The sequence below is a fragment of the Somniosus microcephalus genome, chromosome 1, assembly GCF_052327205.1.
Source record: "Somniosus microcephalus isolate GS21.2 chromosome 1, FLI_Smic_1.0, whole genome shotgun sequence".
Taxonomy (NCBI): Eukaryota; Metazoa; Chordata; class Chondrichthyes; order Squaliformes; family Somniosidae; genus Somniosus; species Somniosus microcephalus.
The window spans coordinates 191254240-191276281 of record NC_140987.1 but is presented as its reverse complement, the minus strand read 5'-3'; the positions used below and the strand labels follow the sequence as shown (position 1 = coordinate 191276281).

The 22042-nt window shown below is 45.1% G+C and overlaps 1 protein-coding gene across 9 annotated transcripts in view; it reads right to left on the bottom strand.

The window, feature by feature from the left end:
* Positions 1 to 22042, bottom strand: part of arb2a (ARB2 cotranscriptional regulator A) — an 846111-nt gene that overhangs the window by 791836 nt on the left and 32233 nt on the right. For 8 of the 9 annotated variants that reach the window (XM_085988820.1, XM_085988880.1, XM_085988811.1 and 5 more), the window contains one exon: positions 7219 to 7319. In XM_085988820.1, coding sequence (XP_085844946.1) covers positions 7219 to 7319 — 101 coding nt within the window. Of the gene's footprint in view, positions 1 to 7218; positions 7320 to 16553; positions 16634 to 22042 lie in introns of all 9 variants that reach the window. The other variant, XM_085988872.1, reaches the window with a different exon arrangement.

Below are 22042 nucleotides of genomic sequence, written 5' to 3'. Positions count from 1 at the left end.
ACCAAGATTATTTCGATAGCATTTCCCTCCCCTGTGACCTCTACCACCAAGATAGACAACAGTAGCAATGCTTCGGTAACACAGTCACACAGCATCCTGTCTTGGATATATATCGCCATTCCTGCAACATTGCTGGATCAATATACTGCAATTCCCCACGTAACACTTTTGTGGAAGCACCATCAGCACATGTCTGTAGCAGTTCAAGAAGGTGGTCCACCATAACGGTAGGTCAGAATATCGGTACGCCAGCAGGTAGAATGTCAGTGTCTCCCACACTCCAAGAATAAAATTAGAGGCAGCCCTAGATATCTTGGAGAGAAACTGTTGAAGTAGAATATCAGGAAGTTGGAAGCCTGTTCCCAGCTCAGGCCTGCAACAATTTAAAAGGGAAGAATTGACAAGTGCTGCGGTAAAATCTGAAATATATCTTCCAGTAGTCATGGCGGCAACAGGGCAGCCCATTTCAAAGGAGAGGCAATTGCCATTCTCTTCTGCAAAGCAGCAGAGGAAAGTCCTCTTTCCTGCTGATGGCCACAGGTGGACCAAAGGGTGTCTAACCTTGTTTTGCAAGAGGTGACTGATACCGTCAGTGCTAGCAGCACAGAACAGTTGTTTTGGCTGTAGTATTAGAAGTTTAGTGATCTTACCAGGAAAGTAATGATAAGGGATCACACCACACCTTATTGCAACACAGTTCCCTCCCATGCACACAACTTCACAGTACTTGGATAGCTTCCCACTATGCATGAAGGTAAACTCTTCAGCATTTTCCTTTCTCAGCAACTCCCGCTCACCCTGACAACTCATTCCATACCTGCTGGATGTATGTTTCTCATCACAGCCCTCATGAAAACCCCCATGAGCATCAGTGTGTGCCATACCACCAATGGCAAGTACTCAATGGCCCATAATTTGTGGTCAGCGGTGAAGCAAAGGCGATCGCCGCTGACCTCGAAGAAAGCTGCCCACAATCTGTGGTGAACACTTGAGATTTCTCAACGTATAATTGATTGTGAATTGTGAATAGGGGATTCCTGGCGTGATGCAGCAGTGACATCATCAAGTTGTATAAACAGCCGATCACATTGAAGAATTCTGAGACAGCAAGCCAGGAAATAAAAAGCAGCTTTTATCCTCACTTTTTAAAAATGTTAGAGTGCAAAATAAAGATTGGGGTAGAAGCTGAAATATCATGAACAAACTTTTTTTTTTTTTTTTAAATTAGTTTTTTAAAATGTGTAAATGTTATCATAATGGAGAAATTTGACATTCCACAAATATAAAAATTAGTTTTTCAGGGCAAGAATGTTTCTTTAGCAGTATTCCAACAAGGCTTAACATTTAATGGTGTATTTAACAGCAATATTAGCACAGAAAAGCTTAAGTTTTCATCAGTTCCACTGATTTATGGCTATTGGGGGGGGGGGGGGGGGGGGCGGGAGTTTCACAGCACAGCCTATGTCAGAGCAGTGAAAAACTGACCGCAACTTCAGGATTTCAGCGTTTAGATGCGCATGCGCTAAATCCTGAAGTTGCAGTCAGTTTCAGAGGGGTAATGACGGCGAACGCTGACAGCCAGGCCATTATGTTCCACTAGTTTTGCAGAAGACAGCACACGAGGCGAGGAGATAACTATTTTCCAAGGAAGATAAACTGTAGAGGAAGCAGGATGCTGGTATCAGTAAAAATGACCACGAAATGTTCAGATTGTCGTAAAAATACAACTGGTTCACTAATGTTCTTTATGGAAGGAAACACTGTCATGCTTACCCACTCTGGCTTATGTGTGACTCCAGTCCCACACCCAAGTAGTTGACTCTTAACTCCCCTGAAGTGACCTAGCAAGCCACTCAGTTATATGAAATTGCTACAAAGTTGCAGTGGTTCAAGTAGAAGGTCCACCACCACCTTATCAGTGTAACTAGGAATGGGCAAGAAATGCCAGCTTTACCAAATATATCTACATCCAAGAATTAATTTTTAAAAAGTCAAGTCCGGAGATGACAAAGTATGGGTTTAGGCAGCAGGTGGGTTGAGGAAGAGGCGGGGCAGGGCCAGGCAATGTCAGAGGTAAAAGTAATTGGTCTTTGTGATGGAGAGCATATGGGGTTGGAAATTTAACTCCTGGTCAAATAGGACACCAAGGTTGCAAACAGTCTAGTTCAACCCGAGACAGTGGCTGGGGAGGGGGTGGGGGGGTTGAAATTAGTGGCAAGGGTAATGTTTGTGGCAGGTTAATAGATAATTTTTAACTGGAGGAAATTGTGGTTCATCCAGAACTGTATATCGAACAAATAGAAGCAAAAGGGTCGAGAGAGGTGGTGAAGAGATAGAGCTGGATGCTGTCAGTGTGCAGGTGGACCCTGACCCCAGGTCTTCGGATTGTCACCAAGGGGCAGCATGTAGATGAGGAACAAGAGGGTGGTCAAAGATAGATCCTTAGGGGATTCCAGAGGCACTGGTGCAGGGGTAGGAAGTGAAGCCATTGCCATAGATGCTCTGGCTAAGATTGGATAAGTAAGAGTGGAAACAAGCAAGGGCAGCCCCACTAAGCTGGACAATGGAGGAGACAGTGTTGAGGAGGATGGTGTGGCCGCACACGTCAAAGGCTGCAGAGAGGATAAGAAACAGGGAAAGAAATAGTGTTCCTCAGTCACATTCACAGAGGATGTCATTTGTGACTTTGATTAGGGCTATTTCAGTGCTGTGGCAGAGGCGATGTAACACACAATTGCCATCCACAAGAGTAATTCAGCTAGCTCTGATTAAGCAGACCTTCTCATAATTACACCACTGACATTCTTGCATGAACAGTTCTCCTTGCATCTTCACTATGCAGTCAAATGCCCCATAGCTACATATTTTCCAAAGCCTACCAAACTACCAAGCATACCATTTGACACTTGATGCTACCCATACCAAGGTCACACTCTGGACACAGTAAACTGAAGCGGCATCAAATTTTATTTCCCAAAATTTGATCGGCGCGACTAGTATTTGCGTTTCTAGTGTTTCCTTTGGTGAGAATGTGCATCTGATGTGCTGTCCCACTGCCTCTCCTGTAAGCGGTCTCCTTAACGAAGCTCACAGACATCCCCATCTAGGTTGTCCATGTTGTCATCTTATTATACAACAAAGTTATGGAACATGCAGCAATGATGCTTGATACTTTGACTAGGCTGTACTATATGCTACCCATCAAGCATCAAATCCTTTGCTTTGCCAAGCCTATGCTGTGCTCAATGAGGGTTCTCGTGGATCTCATTAAACAAGACAGAAATACACAGTCATTCTTCATTCTAATTTGTTCCTTTTTAAAAATAAACACAAAAGTATGTTCAATTTTAAAAGCACACAAAGCATCTTTGAGGGAAACGGATAGTAATGGAAGGTAGGGAAGGGGGCAAACAAGTTGAGGGTGAGGGAATGTCTGGACTCTTACTTCCTGTCCTTGGTGGGAGCAGATCTCATTGAGGATGGTGTGGATGGAGGGTTAACGGTGAGGTGAATAAAAGTGCAGAGAGAGAAAGAAAGAACGAGGGGATGGGGAGGCTAATGCAGCTCAAAGGGGATAAGGCAAGGGTTGCACTGGAAACTGGGAATGAGCAGGGGTAACAAATAGAGTGAAGGGTAGTAGGAAGAAGGGTTAGAGAGAGAAGCACGTGATTTTCTCTGCAACCCTTACAGAAACACACAGCCTGCAGCCCTTTCCCCACCATCGCCCACCTGAAAGGAACAACAACAACTTGTATTTATATAGCACCTTTAACGTAGTAAAACATCTCAAGGAGCTTCACAAGAGTATTATAAGACAAAAAATTTGATATCGAGCCACATAAGGAGAAATTAGGGCAGGTCAAAGAGGTAGGTTTTAAGGAGCGTCTTAAAGGAGGAAAGAGAGGTAGCGAGGCGGAGAGGTTTAGGCAGTGAATTCCAGAGCTTTGGGCCTAGGCAACAGAAGGCGCGGCCACCAATGGTTGAGCGATTCTAATCAGGGATGCTCAAGAGGGCAGGATTAGAGGAGTGCAGCTATCTCGGGGGTTGTGGGGCTGAAGGAGATTACAGAGATAGGGAGGGGCGAGGCCATGGAGGGATTTGAAAACAAGGATGAGAATTTTGAAATCGAAGCGCTGCTTAACCGGGAGCCAATATAGGTCAGCGAGCACAGGAGTGACGGGCGAACGGGACTTGGTGCGAGTTAAGACACGGGCAGCCGAGATTTGGATGACCTCAAGTTTACGTAAGGTAGAATGTGGGAGGCCAGCTAAGAGTGCGTTGGAATAGTCAAGTCTAAAGGCAACAAAGGCACAGATGAGGGTTTCAGCAGCAGATGAGCTGAGGCATGGGCAAAGTTACGGAGGTAGAAGTAGGCGGTCTTTGTTATGCAGCGGATGTGTGTCGGAAGCTCATGTCAGGGTTAAATATGACACCAAGGTTGTAAACAGTGTGATTCAGCCTCAGACAGATGTTAGGGAGAGGGATGGAGTCGGTGGCTAGGGAACGGAGTTTATGGCAGGGTCCGAAAACAATGGGTCTTCCCAATATTTAATTGGAGAAAATTTCTGCTCATTCAGAACTGGATGTCGGACAAGCAGTCTGACAATTTAGAGACCGTGGAGGAGTCGAGAAACGAGGTAGTGAGGTAGAGCTGGGTGTCGTCAGCGTACATGGGGAAACTGACGCTGTGTTTTTGGATGATTTTGCCAAGGGGCAACATGTAGATGAGAAATAGGAGGGGGCCAAGGATAGATCCTTGGGGGACACCAGAGGCAACGATGCGGGAGCAGGAAGAGAAGCCATTGCAGGTGATTCTCTGGCTACGATTAGATAGACAAGAATGGAACCAGGCAAGTGCAGTCCCACCCAGCTGGACGACAGTGGAGAGGTGTGGGAGAGGTCAACTGTGTCAAAGGCTGCAGACAAGTCAAGAAGGGCGAGGCGGGATAGTTTACCTTTGTCACAGTCACAAACAATATCATTTGTGACTTTAATGAGCCCCATTTCGGTACTGTTGCAAGTGCGGAAAACTGATTGGAGGGATTCAAACATGGAATTGTGGGAAAGTGGGCACGGATTTGGGAGGCGATAACACGTTAGAGGAAAGGGAGGTTGGAGATGGGGAGGTAGTTTGCAAGGGTTGGTTTTTTGAGGAGCGGGGTGATAACAGCAGATTTGATGGAAAGGGGGACAGTACCCGAGGACAGAGAACCGTTAACAATGTCAGCTAACATGGGAGCCAGAAAAGGAAGTTGGGTGGTCAGCAGTTTGGTGGGAATAGAGTTGAGGGAGCAGGAGGTGGATCTCCTGGACAAGATGAGCAGAGAGAGGTCATATAGGGAGATCGGAGAGAAACTGGAGAAAGATGTGAGTTCAGGGCTAGGGCAGGGGGGAACCTTAGAGGAAGTTTGGCCCAGTGGGCTAGGGGAAGGAAGGGAGCTGAACAGATGGTCTCAATCTTAGAGACAAAGAAGTCCATGAGCTCCTCATACTTGTTATCGGAGGTGAGGGTGGAGGAGACAGGGGAGAGGGGTTTAAGAAGACGGTCAGCAATAGAGAATAGGAGCCAGGGTTTATCTTTGCATTCCAGAATGATTCTGGAATAGTGAGCAATTTTGGCAGACGAGAGCAGGGCCCGATAATGCTTTATGTGGTCTAGCCAGGTCTGGGTGAATGGCTAAACTAGTTGTCCGCCATATCCGTTCAAGTTTGTGTCCCTTGGACTTAAGGGAGCGAAGATGAAAGCAGTACCGGGGGAACGGCCAGGGTGAGAGAGTGCTTGTTTTAGTAGGGACTAGGGCATCAAAGGTGGTGGTGAGAGTGTGATTGAGCAGATCGGTAGCTGCAGAAATGTCATGGTGAATGGAGGGCCAAAGGCTGGACAGTTGGGATTTCATAAGTGCTGTTGTAAGAGTTGGGAGAGAGTCAGGAGCAAGGACGGAGGAATCAAGGGTTTGTTTTTTTTTTTTGAGGAGAGGGGTGATGACAGCAGATTTGAGGGAAAGGGGGACAGTACCCGAGGAGAGAGAACTGTTAAGAATGTCAGCTAACATCAGAACCAGAAATGGAAGTTGGGTGGTCAGCAGTTTGGTTGGAATAGGGTGGGTCTCATGGACAAGATGAGCGCGAAGAGGTCACGAGGGAAGATCGGAGAGAAACTGAAAGGAGAGAAAGACAGCAGGAAGCAGAAAGCAGAGGGAGAGCGAAGACGATAAAAAAAGTAAACACAATCAGAAGAGAGAGAGAGAGAGAAACATCGACACAAAGACAGCAGACATGCAAGAGAAAGACCACATTCTACAACTTACCATATGCACTGCCACGGGAGTGCCAAATATATTAAAAGTGCCAAAAGTATTTTTTTTTTAAATTCATGCTGCTCTTTCCTGATCTGAAGCCAGCAACTTACAAATACGTTCTAATCTGTAAGCTTCCCTCACAGAGCAGCAATTAAACTCTCATCGACTCCAGGCTGTGTTTACTTAGAGCAATTAGACGTGAGGCCTTAAGGGTAGAGTACTACTTAAATACAGATCTACCTTAGTAGCAGAATAATACATATGGTACAACCTACCTGTCATTCCAAGAGTGAAATCAATTGTGCTCCTGTCTTTTTAAGACAACATTTCTGTTCAACCTTTTCACTATGCTTCTGACAAAAGGATTTTTTAAACCATAGACCATTTTATTCTGATACTGGCATATCTACGGTAATGTTATTCATTGTGCATTGGAGGATATGCTATTTTGTAATGACAGGAACATTATACCAGGTAATGCAAGGAGAATTTAAACACACCGTAAATAAAACAAGGGTGAAAAGGCAGTGGATACAGATAATTTCACATGACATTTGAAATGAATAGTTTAGCAGATTTTCCTATTGCCACCTTTGACACCTCTGGAATTCAAAGCTAATCTTATGTTCTGGACAGGGCTAATTCTCCAAATCCGTGCACCCAGTGCAGAGCCTCGTATCTGAAAATCACAGGCGCACTCCCCATGACGTTGCATCCATTATTAATGGATAGAAATCATGAGGAGCGCACCTGCAATTTCCCAATATGTGTTTCCCCAATTTGTGCCTGTGGGGAAGGCTTCATACTAGAAGGGCAATTTCAGAAAATCAGTGCTCATATGTTCTGCTATATTTAACAGTCATCATGAACATATACACTAAAGATCTCACAATCCAAATTATAAAAAAGAAAAACTTACTTCTCCAAGAGCTTCATAACGTTTCTGGTTCCATCTGTGCAAGTCTTCATGATAATTGAATACATAAGGTTCTCCAGTTTTTATATGTCTTAACTGTCCCTCTAGACACAAAAAATAAATTTTATTCACTTGTATGTAATCTTAACAAAATCTCATGTTTAACTCAGATAGGTAAGCACATAGAATACAGCATGCTTTAAAACAGTAGTGTTAATTAATCAATATTTTCTTTCAATTTTGAATAATTCACCATGTGGGGGTAAATCCAAGTTTAAGTCTGACATGTTTAAGTTTCATGGCTGACATTCAAACTATGCTGTTCCATATGCAAGTTGCTAATCAGAATCAGGTCATCAGACATAGAATCAAGCACAGTTGGCAGTGCCCAGCTCATTGTAAAGGAAAGAAAACCTACCTGGGCTTGTGCTACTTGCTGCGACACTTCACCCCTGCTGGACAGTCACAGAGCAGCATTAGCAGGGGCCATAAAGATACAAAAGGAGAGAAAAATCTATAGCATTTTAACCCTTAAACTACTAATCACAGCATTGTAGTAAAAGGAATTTCAATTTACATAGTGTTGAAAGAATTCTTAAAACAGCAATAAAGGAGGATTTGTGGAACCTCCTTCATTCTCTTCATAAAGCATCCTCCACATACTTGAAGACCAGGCCTCCATTGGGAGAATCACAGTGAAAGCAGTCCCCAAGACAATTTGAATATTCGTAATACTGCAAACCAGCTAGCACCCACCTAACATTCCCTGTCCACATTGGCATAGCTCCAGGGCGGAGAAGCTGGTTCCTTCCCAGAGAAGACAGAATAAAAATATTATATAGAAATTATAACACAGAAACAGGTCGTCTGGCCCAACCAGTCCGTGTCAGTGCTTCTCTGCCACAGGAGCATTAGTCATAACCTCATGTGCCTGCCCTGTTGTTGTATCCCTTCATTCTTTCCTTCAACCACCTATCTGACCTATTGTTAAACGTTGACATGGTTTCTGTTTCAATCACTAACTCCAGTGTTGCATTTCAGAGTGTAAAAAAAATAACTTTATTTTGCTCTCTGAGCTAAATTTCTTAGTTAATTTTGTATCTATGGCCCCTTGTTCTTTAGCCCTCAACTACTGGAAACAGTCGGTTTCCATCTACCCTGTCCCATTCCTTAAGAATTTTAAACGCCTGCATCAAATCACCATACTACTACTATTACCACCACCAACAACTTGCATTTATAAAGCACCTTTAACGTAATGAAACGTTTCAAAGCGCTTCACAGGAGCTTTATCAAACAAAATTTGACACCAAACCACAAGGATATATTAAGACAGGTGACCAAAAGCTTGGACAGAGGGGTAGGTTTTTTTTTTTTTTTATAAAAAGGAGCTTCTTAAAGGAGGAGAAAGGTAGAGAGGCGGAGAGATTTAGGGAGGGAATTTCAGAGCTTAGGGCCTAGGCAGCTGAAGGCACGGCTGCCAGTAGTGGAGTAATTAAAATCGGGGATGCGCAAGAGGCCAGAATTGGAGGAGCGCAGAGTTCTCAAAGACTTGTAGGACTGGAGGAGGTTACAGAGATAGGGAGGGGCGAGGCCATGGAGGGAGTTGAAAACAAGGATGAGAATTTTAAAATTGAGGCGGACCGGGAGTCAATGTATGTCAGTGAACACAGGGTCAATCGGTGAAAGGAACTTGGTGTGGGTTAGGATACAGGCAGCAGAGTTTTGGATCAGCTCAAGTTTATGTAGAGTGAACGTTGGCAAGCCGTCCAGGAAAGCATTGGAATAGTTAAGTCTAGAGGTAGCAAAAGTCTGGATGAAGATTTCAGCAGATGAACTGAAGCGGGGGTGGTCTGGTTCAGCCTCAAACAGCAGCTGGGGAGAGGGCTGTAGTCGGTAGCTAGGGAACAGAGTTTGTGGCATGGACCAAAGACAATGGCTTCGGTCTTCCCAATATTTAGTTGGAGGAAATTTCAGTTCATCAAGTACTGGATGTCGGACAAGCAGTGTGACAAATCAGTGATTAATACAATGGGAGTAGTGAGGCCATGTGAGATAGCGAGGTCAAGGGGGTGGCCATAAATATGGGTAGGGGATTTTATATGGAGGGAGAGATTTAGGGAGGATAGGAGGGCAGTGAACTCAGGAGAGAGAGCATGATGAGTTGAGATGGAGGTCGAAATCACAGAGGATGAGAAGTCGCTCCATGCAGAGGCTGAGGGAGGAAAGCAAGAAGATACCTCGGTGAGAATCTTGGCATGGTACTTGGATGGGCAGTAGAGAACGAGGATTTTAAATGAGGCGCAAGAGGGATGGAACAAGGTGAGGTGCTCAAAGGAGGAGAAAGTGCCAGAGGAGTAGGGGAACAGGCCATGGTGCAATTTGGTGATAAAGGCTACACCACCACAGCAGCGGTTTGGGCAAGGCAAGTGGTGGAAGGTACTGCCAGGCAGGGAAGCTTCCTTAAGGGGGAAGGTGTCATCACCCCTCAGCCAGGTTTCAATCAAAGCCATGATGTTGATGCAATCAACCATAATAAGTTCATGGGTGGCAAGGGTCTTGTCCACAAGTGAACGGACGTTGAAAGCGTAGAAACTGAAGGAGATGCGGAGAGGGGCGGTGATCACCAATTCACTAGCAGAATCCACGGGGTCAGCGCTGGGAGGGGTGAGTGGAACAGGGAGGAGGTTGGCAAGATTAGCCCCCAGCGCTTTTTCCTCATACCAGACAGGTTCCTAGTGAATCTGCACTGTAACCTCTCCATTGCCTTAACATCCTTCCTATAGTGTGGAACCCAAAACTGCATACAGCAATGCTCCAACTGTGGTCTTACTAAGGTTTTATATAGATTATAATCATTACATCTCAACTTTTATATTCAATACCTCTTTCCATAAAACCCAGTATTCTATTAGCTCTTTCATGGCCTCTTCAACTTGAGGTGCTGCTTTTAATGTCTTGAGCCTGAAACCTCCCCTTCCCCCAAATCCCTCAGCTCTTCCACATTACCCAACTTTCCCCCCTTATTTTCTTTACCAAAATGTGCCGCCTCACATTTGCTGACGATCTCTGCGCTCCTCCAATTCTGGCTTCTAGTGCATCCCCGATTTCCATCGCCCCACCATTGGCAGCCATGCCTTCAGCTGCCGAGCCCCAAGCTCTGGAATTCCCTCCCTAAACCTTTCTGCCTCTACCTCTCTCTCCTACGTTAAGATGCTCCTTAAAACCTACCTCTGACCAAGCTTTTGATCATCTGTCCCAATATCTCTATGTGGCGCGGTGTCATTTTTTTCCTGATAGCGCTCCTGTGAAGCACTTGAGATGTTTTATTACGTTAAAGTCAGTATATAAATGCAACTTGTTGTTGCTGATTCCTGCACACATTGCAGGAATTACAATCCCTTTTGTCCGTTTACTTCATCCCTGCCGCAATGAGTTAGTAATTAAAATCTCCTAGAACAATAATTTTATTATTCTTACTTATCTCCGACCTATCTACAGATTTCTTCATCCATTTCCCTCCCACAATTAAGGGTCTATAGTACAACCCACTAATGTAACAAACCCCCTTTTATTTTTGGTCTCTCACCATATTGACTCTGTCTGAACCTCTGCGTACATCAATCCTCTCCACAGCATGTATTCCCTCCTTCACTAATATTGCCCTCCTCCTTTCTTACATATTCTGTCCCTGCTAAAATCATCACTATCGTTATTTTTATTTTCCACTCCTGCCCAGTTTGCAGCCAAGTTTCAGTTAGTGCTATTAAATCTATATCTTCCACTGACTTTTAATACCCCGTTTATTTCCAATCCAACTGAGCATTGCGATATATATTCTTGATTTTTTTTCTCCTATTTAACGCTATTCGGGGAAAAATTCGGTTGGTTAGTGCCTCTGGGGGGGTGCTAATGGGGCGCCAGGAACTTAGCACCCGAGCACGCCGATTTTAGCGCCACTTGCGAAATTGACTAGTCATTTGGTGGCGATGCTAAACACTACTGCCATGATCTCCTCCGCCCGCAGATCATGACATCAGTCAAGTGTGCAATGCCCCAGTAGCACCCCGGACTGGATATTGAGCCTTAGCACCTGCCGCTAGCAACGACAGGTAGAGAGGAACGTTTTCAAGTCGGGAAGGGGCTGTGGGAGCAATATATAAAGGCGGGCCTTTTCTTGTCTGCAAAATTTTTGGTACACGCAGGTTGAGACAGAGACATCTGGAGAGATTTAACGCTGTCCTAAGGAGTTTTGGCCCTCAGCACCACTTTTGAGGTTCCCAAGCGCCGAGCTCTTTCCCGGGTCTATCCATTCGCGCTTCCAACACAGTTGCTTTAGAGGTCTCTCCAGGCCGAGATTCAAGGCTGCAATGAGTAGGGTGTTGCTGGTCAGCAAGATGGCCCCTCACCTTTAAGAACTGGACGGTGCCAGTCTGTCTGGCTTCCATGGTAACTGACATCGCCTGAGCTTCGGTAGCGTCCTGGGATAGCGCCTCACGCCCCGACATTTGCACCTCGAGGTGTGTAGCGCCTGATTTAGCGCCCAAATCACCTCCAGGGACGATAGAAGCGAATTTTGCAGTCGGAGGCGATAATTAGCACCGGGCACTAAACTTCGCGCCCGGCCGATATTAGTGCCCCAAAATGGGCGATACCCAATTTTTCCCCCAGAAGGCGCTAGTCTGTCTGAGTACTTGTAATTGACAGCACCTGAACTTCAGTAGCACCCCGCTCCTCGATGTTAGTGCCCTAAGAGAAGTGTGTAGCGCTTGATTTAGTGCTCCACTTCCCTCTAGGGGCACTAAAACTGAATTTTGCAGCCGTCGACGTTAATTAGCGCTGGATGCTAAAGTTTGCGCCTGGGCGATGTTAGCACCCCAAAATGGTCGATAACGAATTTTTCCCCCCTTCCTTTTCACCGTGTGTTTTTTTAATCCAAGTTTGTTGGATTAAACACCTTGTTCCTTCTTAATCTTTTCACTACTTATGACTGGTTGATTTGATTTTCCTCCTCTACTACCTTTATTAATTCCTACTCGCCTAAGCCCCCTTACAGGACTTCAGGCCTTTCCCTTCCTATGTTACTGACTCCCACGTGGACCACAATAACTGACTGCTATTACTGCCCTTCGATAATATTTTCTAGTCTTTACAAAATGGGAGGCTATAAAGGAACTGGGACTCTCGGTGTGGACTGCAAAAGATAGTGTTCACTCCTCTAACTATTTTGAGTCTCAGTTTACAAAATATAATTTAGTATTAATCATTCAACAGATTACAGGAAAGATCTTGCTATATGAAAAATGAAGGCCACCGTACAACAGAAGAAATATAATATGCTGCTTAATATTCCAAAAGGAGCAAGGAAACTCCAGGGTATTACTTACAGGTGCCGCCAGGAGCAGGTCAGTCATACTAGAGGCAGGCCTGAATGGGTGAATAATTGAAATGGAGAACTTGGAGAGGGCTTGTCTGGACTAAGGCAGTCACTCGGTGTAGAGGCTCAGGGAGGCTATCTTGAAGAGAAACGAAGTGGGACTGCAGGTGGGGGTTGGTAAACATCAAGCATTTTCATCGAGGCAAGATGGTGGAACAAGGCGAGGTGCTCAAAGCCAAAGAAGTAGAGGGAAACACCAAGGTGTGATTTGGTGAAAAAGGCTGCCATTAGGGCAGGGCAAGTGATGAAAAATATAACCAAGTAGGGAAGCTTTGGTAGGGGACAAGGTGTCAGCACCCTAAATCAAGTTTTAGTCAAAGCCAGGATGTCAATACGATCATCCTGGCTCGTGTGGAGCATAATACTGGCATAGACCAGTTAGAATCATAGAATCGTTACTTAAGAACTAGGAGCAGGAGTAGGTCATTTGGCCCTTCGAGCCTGCTCCGCCATTCAATATCATGGCTGATCTTCTACCTCAGCTCCACTTTCCGGAACTATCCCCATATCTCTTGATTCCCTTAATATTCAAAAATCTATCGCTCTCTGTCTTGAATATACTCAATGACTGAGCCTCCACAGCCCTCTGGGGTAGAGAATTCCAAAGATTCACCATCTTCTGAGTGAAGAAATTTCTCCTCGAGTCCTAAATGGCCGACCCCTTATTCGGAGACAGTGACCCCTGGTTCTAGATGCCCCAGCCAGGGGAAACATCCCCCCTGCATCTACCCTGTCGAGCCCTATAAGAATTTTTGTGACAGCACTGTAGGAGGCCATTCGGCCTGTCGAGCCTGTGCAGGCTCACTGCAAGAGCACTTCAGCTAATCCCACTCCCCCATCCTTTCCTCGTAGCTGAGCAAATTTTTTACTTCAGGTACTTATCCAATTCCCTTTTGAAAGCCACAATTGAATCTCCCTCCACCATCCTCTCAGGCAGTGCATTCCAGATCATAACCACTCGGTGCGTAAACAAGTTTTTCCTCATGTCACCTTTGGATCTTCTGCCAATCACCTTAAATCTGTGTCCTCTGGTTCTTGACCCTTCCGCCAATGGGAACAGTTTCTCTCTATCTAGACCCAGCATGATTTTGAACACCTCTATCAAATCTCCTCTCAATCTTCTCTGCTCTAAGGAGAACAACCCCAGCCTCTCTAGTCTATCCACGTAACTAAAGTCCCTCATCCCTGGAACCATTCTTGTAAATCTTTTCTGCACCCTCTCTAAAGCCTTCACATCCTTTCTAAAGTGCGGTGTCCAGAATTGGACACAATACTCCAGTTTAGTCCGAACCAATGTTTGGCCACAACTGTCCAATCCTTGGCAGTTAGGCCGAATGGCCTGTTTCTGTGCTGTAAAATCTATGTAATTCTATGGGGTCATGGATGCAAAGGCCTTGTTTGCGAGTTAACGGACATTCTAGAGGTAAATACAGAGGGACGGTGACTTTTTATCCTCTGGCAGAGTCAAAGGAAGCACTGGTGGTTGGGGTGAACAGGACAGCAAAGAGGGTGGCGAGGTTACCCCAGGTTGGAAAAAGCAGCAGGATGGGGCAGTTGGAGTTGCTGTTGTTAAGGAGGCACTGTTCAGAGAATTCCAAGGGAGGCACAGAGGTTAACTGTGGGATTATCCAAGGGGAATGCCAGCCTGGGTGTCAGCAGGAGAGTAGTAATGGGGTCGCATAGGGATTGGGGGGGTGGGGGGGTAAGAAAAGTAACTGAGAGGCGAGAAAGGTGGCATGACTGGGTGACATGAAGGGGAGGAGACAGGAGAGAAGGGTCCAAGAGTCAAAGAGGGGAAAAAAGGGAGATCAACATCATGGGCTCTATTCTGGATTGGCAGCCGAAATGAGCATGCGAATTGACAGAGTGAATTCAGGTTACACTGACATTGCAGTGATTGGAAGAGACATGTTCTGGTCGTAAACAGGAAACAGACAGGAGACAATATGAAAGAGTCCAAAGTTAATATTTGAGGCCTCATGGTGGGATGAAGTCAACTTCTCGACAGTCAGCTTGAATCATGCACAAACCAGTGCGCAGGTTTGGAGACAGTTGTGAAGAGGGAGTGCATTCCAGAAGATGAGTATCAGCAGAAACGTTGCTGGAGGTCGTCCAGTGGAAACCAAAGAGTCAAGGAGTGGAGAGTCGACCATGAGGCAGCAGAGGATGATGCAAGGGTCCAGCAGAGATACAGAGAGGCTGCAGGTGTTAGCAGTATGCATCAGCATATCCAGTATACCAGCAGAGGAGCAGTGGGATTGAAACCAGATGACCAAGAGCAATGAAGTCCAGATAGCTAAGGGAGGATAAAAGGTAAATCCACAGGACAAGTTCAGACAAGGGAGCTAGTCCAAGGAACAACTTTAAGGAGGTGAGGAGCACACAAGATTGGGAGCAGCAGCAGAAGCTTGAAGAGACAGTGCAACCCAATTCAGCAAAGGGTGATGGATAAATTTTGAAAGACAAGTGGAGCAGAGCAGAAGTCAGAGACAGTTATGGAAAGGGAATTGATCCAGGGACTGTTCAACTGGCAAAGTAACAACAGTGAAAGCAAGCAGATAGTAGCAAAGCAGAGATCATTCAGCAGCATGGGAGCAGAATCTAGAGCAGGAATGGATCACAGCTAGTTCAGTATAGAGTGAAAAGTTCCAACAGAATAGAAAACTTCGGCCACAGAAGCAAGTCGGAAGTGGAATAGAGGCAGTCCAACGAGAATCTGGACTCAGTAGAAAGCAGTAGCTAAGGTAGGAGGTCACAGTAAAGCCAAGTAGCCAGCAGATAAAAACAATGTATGTCCTGAATCGAATACAGCAGTAAAGTTGAGAAGCCAGCAATGCACTGGAGTGCAGTCCTGAAACCCAGTAGGTAACAGTAGCAGTTGGGAGATGGGGACTGTAGGCTAGAACAGGTTACCTTAAACTTGAAACAATTGAGTGAATGCAGCTGGTAATCCAGCATTGCAGCATAGTACTATTGGCAGAGGAGTCCAGCAAATCAAATGTGAGCAGACTCCCAGAGATTAAAAAGGGCTTAGGTAAAAACATAGAACAAGCAGGGTCAGGGGAGTGAGCAATATGCTCTGAACAGATAGCTTTAACTTGTACCTCGACTTGTAGATTGAGCTAAAATGTACCTACTATTAGGTGCAGAAGGTCTTGAGCAGTAGTGGAGAGGAAATGAGAGGGGGGTGGGGGAATACCAGGAAAGTTAATGGGAGTCCAGGCAGCAACCAAGAGAGGATTGTATCCATTTCCCAAACATTAAACTGGAGCAAGGAGGAGAGGAGGCAGAGCAGTTGATGGCATTAAAAGCAGCAAGGTGAAAATGATCGATGGAAGGAAGAGATGCAGTCACAGAGGATGTTCTGTGACTTTGACCAAAGCTGCTTCAGTTGTGACCAGGATGGAAGCCAGATTACAGGGTCTCAAAAGAGAGCTTAAGGGTAGGCAACAACATAGTTGAAAAAACACATTCCAAGACATTTGGGGAAAAAAAGGGAAGGATGGAGGTAGGGTAAAGAGAAAGGTGAATGCTTGACTATTGGGTCAAGTTTATGATGTCAGATAGGAGGGGGGAAGTCAGTGGACAGGACTGAAATGAAGGACCAGGTAGTCAGTTTCAACGAGTTTGAGAAGGGTTATAGGAATAATTGTATGGTGGGGGGGGGGGGGGGGGGTGGGGGGTAGAAAGAGACAAAACCGGAGCTCAGGCAGGGAAGCAACTGGGTACACATGGAATGGAGAGGAGGGAAAGGATCAGAGGAGGCAAAGGCAATGGGAATAATGCAGAAGGCCTCAGTTCTGACATAAAGCTCTTCAAATTAAGTGTCTGAGGTCAAGATGGAGGGTGTAATGGAAGGAGGTTAGAGATAGCAGTTTGTGAAGAAATAATTTTTGCTCACCAGGATGATCTTGGAGTAGCATGTAGACTTCAGCCACGGAGAAGGAACAATGGTCGTGGTTATAGATAGTCAGAGCAGCTCTGCAATGGACAGCAAAGCCAGTTGCTTACAGTGTGCATTCAAGCTTGCAGCCCACAGATTTTTAAAAGCCATAAATTTGATGAGAGGAAGTCACCTGAAAGCTTTGGCAAAAATAGCTTCCAAATTACTTATGGGACCAGTTACTATACACAATTAGACAGTAGGTACAACTGTCTTAGTTCTAGCAGCACAAGGGACTTCAAAGTCTTGGGATAAACTATGAAAAAAAATCTATTTTGGCAATTCCATGGGCTGTTTTGTCCTTTAATATTCGTGCCTAAGGCAGAGAGGAACACAAAGAGCACTATACTTCTGAAATATGCATACAAATGACTAAGATGGCCATCTTCATTCACTTAACTTGGAAGAGGATAGGACACAATAAAAATTACAGCACAGGAGGCTGCCATTTGACCCATCTGCTAGTACTAACTGTACTATCTACTCAAATCCCATTTCTCTGCCCCTTTCCCCGTATCATATTCTATTCTTCCATTTTATATTTTTATCCAATTCCCTTTTAAATGATGGCATAATCTCTGCCTCAATAACCACTTGTAGTGAAGCTTTCATGTTCTAATAACCCTCCGAACACATTTTAAATTCCCCCTTCTTCTAGTGATAATCCCTAGTCTGGTTACCTTATCCAAATTGCCAACCAATCTTTCACTATTTACCCTCTCAACGCCTTTCATAATCTTAACCTCCTTAATATTTCCCCTTAACCACAGTTTCAGTGAAAAAAGCCCAAATTCTTCAAGCCTTCTTTCAAAACTACGATCAGTAACTTCGTATTTCATCCAGCTGCAGGAACATAAGAACATAAGAAATAGGAGCAGGAGTAGGCCATACGGCCCCTCGGGCCTGCTCCGCCATTCAATAGGATCATGGCTGATCTGAATCTAGACTCAGGTCCACTTCCCTGCCCTCTCCCCGTAACCCCTAATTCCCTTATCTGCTAGGAAAATGTCTATCTCCATTTTAAATTTATTTAATGATGTAGCTTCCACAGCTCTCTGGGGCAGCAAATTCCATAGATTTACTACCCTCTGAGTGAAGAAGTTTCTCCTCATCTCAGTTTTGAAAGGGCAGCCCCTTATTCTAAGATTATGCCCGCTAGTTCTAATCTCACCCATCAGTGGAAGCATCCTCACCGCATCCACCCGATCAAGCCCCCTCACAATCTTATATGTTTCGATAAGATCGCCTCTCATTCTTCTGAACTCCAATGAGTAGAGTCCCAATCTACTCAACCTTTCCTCATACGTCAACCCCCTCATCTCTGGAATCAACCACGTGAACCTTCTCTGAACCGCCTCGAGAGCAAGTATATCTTCTCTTAAATATGGAAACCAAAACTGCACGCAGTATTCCAGGTGTGGCCTCACCAACACCTTGTATAACTGCAGCAAGACTTCCCTGTTTTTATACTCCATCCCCCTTGCAATAAAAGCCAAGATTCCATTGGCCTTCCTGATCACCTGCATACTAACTGTAGTGTATGTGCCTTTAAGACAGAACTACTTTTACAGCTCCTGTATACTGTAGTACCGGCAGTGACCACACCTGTATATAAGCTTTGCGCATGCCTCTGTACCCCCAGTCTTGAGACTACCCTCCTCCAGTAAATACCTGTTTATTGTTAAGTTACTGCATCCGTGTGGTTATTGAAAAACAGCATACCCCTCAGAATCACGGATCTAACACTAACCTTCTGTGTTTCATGCACCAGGACCCCCAGATCCCTTTGTACTGTAGCACTTTGCAGTTTCTCTCCATTTAGATAATAACTTGCTCTTTGATTTTTTCTGCCAAAGTGCATAACCTCACACTTTCCAACATTATATTGCATCTGCCAAATCTCTGCCCACTCACTTAGCCTGTCTATGTCCTCCTCACTCACTGCTTTCCCTCCCATCTTTCTATCGTTGGCAAACTTGGATATGTTGCACTCGGTCCCTTCCTCCAAATCGTTAATATAGATTGTAAAGAGTTGGGGTCCCAGCACTGACCCCTGCGGAACACCACTAGTTACTGATTGCCAGCCCGAGAACGAACCATTTATCCCAACTCTTTGTTTTCTGTTAGATAGCCAATCTTCCACCCATGCCAGTATATTACCCCCAATCCCGTGATTTTTTATCTTGATCAGTAATCTTTTGTGTGGCACCTTGTCAAATGCCTTTTGGAAGTCCAAATACACTACATCCACTGGTTCCCCTTTATCCACCCTGTATGTTACATCCTCAAAGAATTCGAGCAAATTTGTCAAACATGACTTCCCCTTCGAAAACCATGCTGACTCTGTCCTATTAAATTACGTTTATCCAAATGCTCTGTTACTGTATCCTTAATAATGGACTCCAACATTTTGCCAACCACAGAGGTTAGGCTAACTGGTCTATAGTTTCCAGCTTTTTGTCTACTTCCCTTTTTAAATAAGGGTGTTACATTAGCATTTTTCCAATCTGCCGGGACCTTTCCTGAGTCCAGGGAGTTCTGGAAAATGATCACCAATGCATCCACAATCCCTACCCCCACTTCTCTCAAGACCCGAGGATGTAGGCCATCAGGTCCGGGGGATTTATCCGCCTTAAGTCCCATTATCTTACTGAGTAACATTTCCTTAGTGATTTTAATCGTGTTTAGCTCCTCCCCCCCCCCCCCCCCCCATTGCCCCCTGTTTGTCCAGTGTTGGGATATTTTTAGTGTCCTCTACTGTAAAGACTAATACAAAATATTTGTTCAGCGTCTTTGCCATCTCCATGTTCCCCACCACTAGTTTCCCAGTCCCATCCTCGAAGGGACCAACATTCACTTTAGCCACCCTTTTTCTTTTTATATAGCTGTAGAAACTCTTGCTATCTGTTTTTATATTTTTTGCTAGTTTACTTTCATAATCTATCTTCCCTTTCTTAATTAATCTTTTAGTTATTGTTTGCTGGCTTTTAAATGCTTCCCAATCTTCTATCCTCCCACTAGATTTGGCTAATTTATATGCCCTTGTTTTCAGTCGAATACTATCCTTTATTACTTTACTAAGCCACGGATGGCTGCCTTTTCTTTTACTCCCCTTTTTCCTCAGTGGAATATATTTATTTTGAAAGATGTGAAATATCTCCTTGAATGTAGACCACTGCTCTTGTACCGTCTTACACTTTAATCTGTTTTCCCAGTCCACTTTTGTCAATTCTACTCTCATACCTTCAGTCTCCTTTATTTAAGCTTAGTACGCTGGTTTGAGATCCAACTCTCTCACCCTCAAACTGAATTTGGAATTCAACCATATTATGGTCACTCATTCCAAGGGGATCCTTTACTAGGACATTTTTTATTAATCCTGTCTCATTACACAGGACCAGATCTAAGATTGCCTGCCCCCTGGTTGGTTCAGTTACATACTGCTCAAGGAACCTGTCCCTAATACACTCTATGAACTCTTCCTCAATGCTGCCATGCCCAATTTGATTAGTCCAGTCAATATGAAAGTTAAAATCCCCCATGATTATAGCTGTTCCCTTATTACAAGCCCCAACTATTTCCTGATTTATACACCAACCAACAGAGTTGCAACTGTTAGGAGGCCTATAGACTACGCCCACTAGTGACTTTTTCCCCTTATTATTCCTTATCTCCACCCAAACTGTTTCACTATCCTGATCCTTTGACCCAATATCATTTCTGACTATTGCAGTGATTCCATCCTTGATTAACATAGCAACCCCACCTCCCTTTCCTTCCTGTCTGTCCTTCCTACTTGTCAAATACCCTTGTTTAGTTCCCATTCATGATTATCTTGCAGCCATATTTCCGTAATGGCCACCAGATCATACCCATGTGTAGTTATTTGCACCGTCAACTCGTCAATTTTGTTACGAATGCTGCATGCATTCAGATAAAGAACTTTCAAATATGTTTTCTGAAAATTTATTCCTGCTTTTACCCCTTTTACTACTTTACCATTATACATTCTGTCCCTTCCTGACACGCTCTGGTTTTTAATTCCCCCACTGCTACCTTGCTCTATTGCCTTCTCCGCTGTCATTTTTATTTTTCGCTCTCTTAAAACCTCCCCCCCACTAATTAGTTTAAAGCCCTCTCTACAGCCCTAGTTATTCGATTCGCCAGGATTCTAGTCCCAGCACTGACCAAGTGAAGTCCATCCCAACGGAACAGCTCTCGCCTGTCCCAGTACTGATGCCAGTGTCCCAGGACTGATGCCAGGGTCCCAGGAAGCAAAACCCATTTCTCCCACACCAGTCTTTGAGCCACGCATTTAACTCTCTAATTTTATTTACCCTAGCCAAATTTGCACAGGGCTCAGGTAGTAATCCAGAGATTATTACCCTTGTGGTTCTGCTTTTTAATTTGACCCCTAGCTGCTCAAACTCCCTCAGCAGAACCTCCTCCCTTGTCCTATGTCGTTGGTACCAACATGGACCACGACAACTGGATCCTCCCCCTCCAAGTTTCTCTCCAGCCCAGAGGAGATGTCTTTAACCCTGGCACCGGGCAGGCAACACAGCCTTCGGGACTCTCGCTCTCGGCTGCAAAGAACTCTATCTATCCCCCTAACGATACTATCCCCTACCACTACAACATTTCTTTTAACTCCCCCCACTTGAATGGACCCCCGCTCCACGGTGCTGTGGCCAGGTTGCTCATCCTCCCCGCAGTCCCTGTTCCCATCCTCACAGGGAGTAAGAGCCTCAAACCTGTTGGACAAGAGCAAGGGCTGCGGCTCCTCCAACACTACCTCCTGGATCCCCGTACCTGCCTCACTTCTAGTCACACCATCCTGACCCTGGCCACGGACTACATCTGAATTAATTAATCTAATTGGTGTGACTACCTCCTGATACACAGAGTCCAGGTAACTCTTCCCCCTCCCTGATGTGTCTCAGTGATTGAAGCTCGGACTCCAGCTCTTCAACACGGAGTCGGAATTCCTCGAGCAGCCAACACTTACTGCAAATGTGATCACTGTGAGCATCAATGGTGTCCACCAGCTCCCACATATTGCAGCAGCAACACATCACCTGATCTCCCATTCTATGTAATTAATTACATTTATTATTTTTAAATACCCTCTGCCCCGATTCTAGATGATGAATATCGCACCTTAGAAACTATAAACCACAGAGTTTAAGCTTAAGAGAGAAATGCTTACCAACCAATCACTTGCCCGCTTTCTGGTGACGTCACACTTGGATTACTTTTTACCTCTCTCCTTCCCTCTGACTTCGGAGACTGGAGATTGGTACACCTTACCTGGGTCTCTGAAGCCTTTTTAAGCTTCCCGCTCGCGCCTCCCGCCGACATCCGCGGTCTGAGGCCTTACCTGGGTCTCTGAAGCCTTTTTAAGCTTCCCGCTCGCGCCGCCCGCCGACACCCGCGGTCTGAGGCCT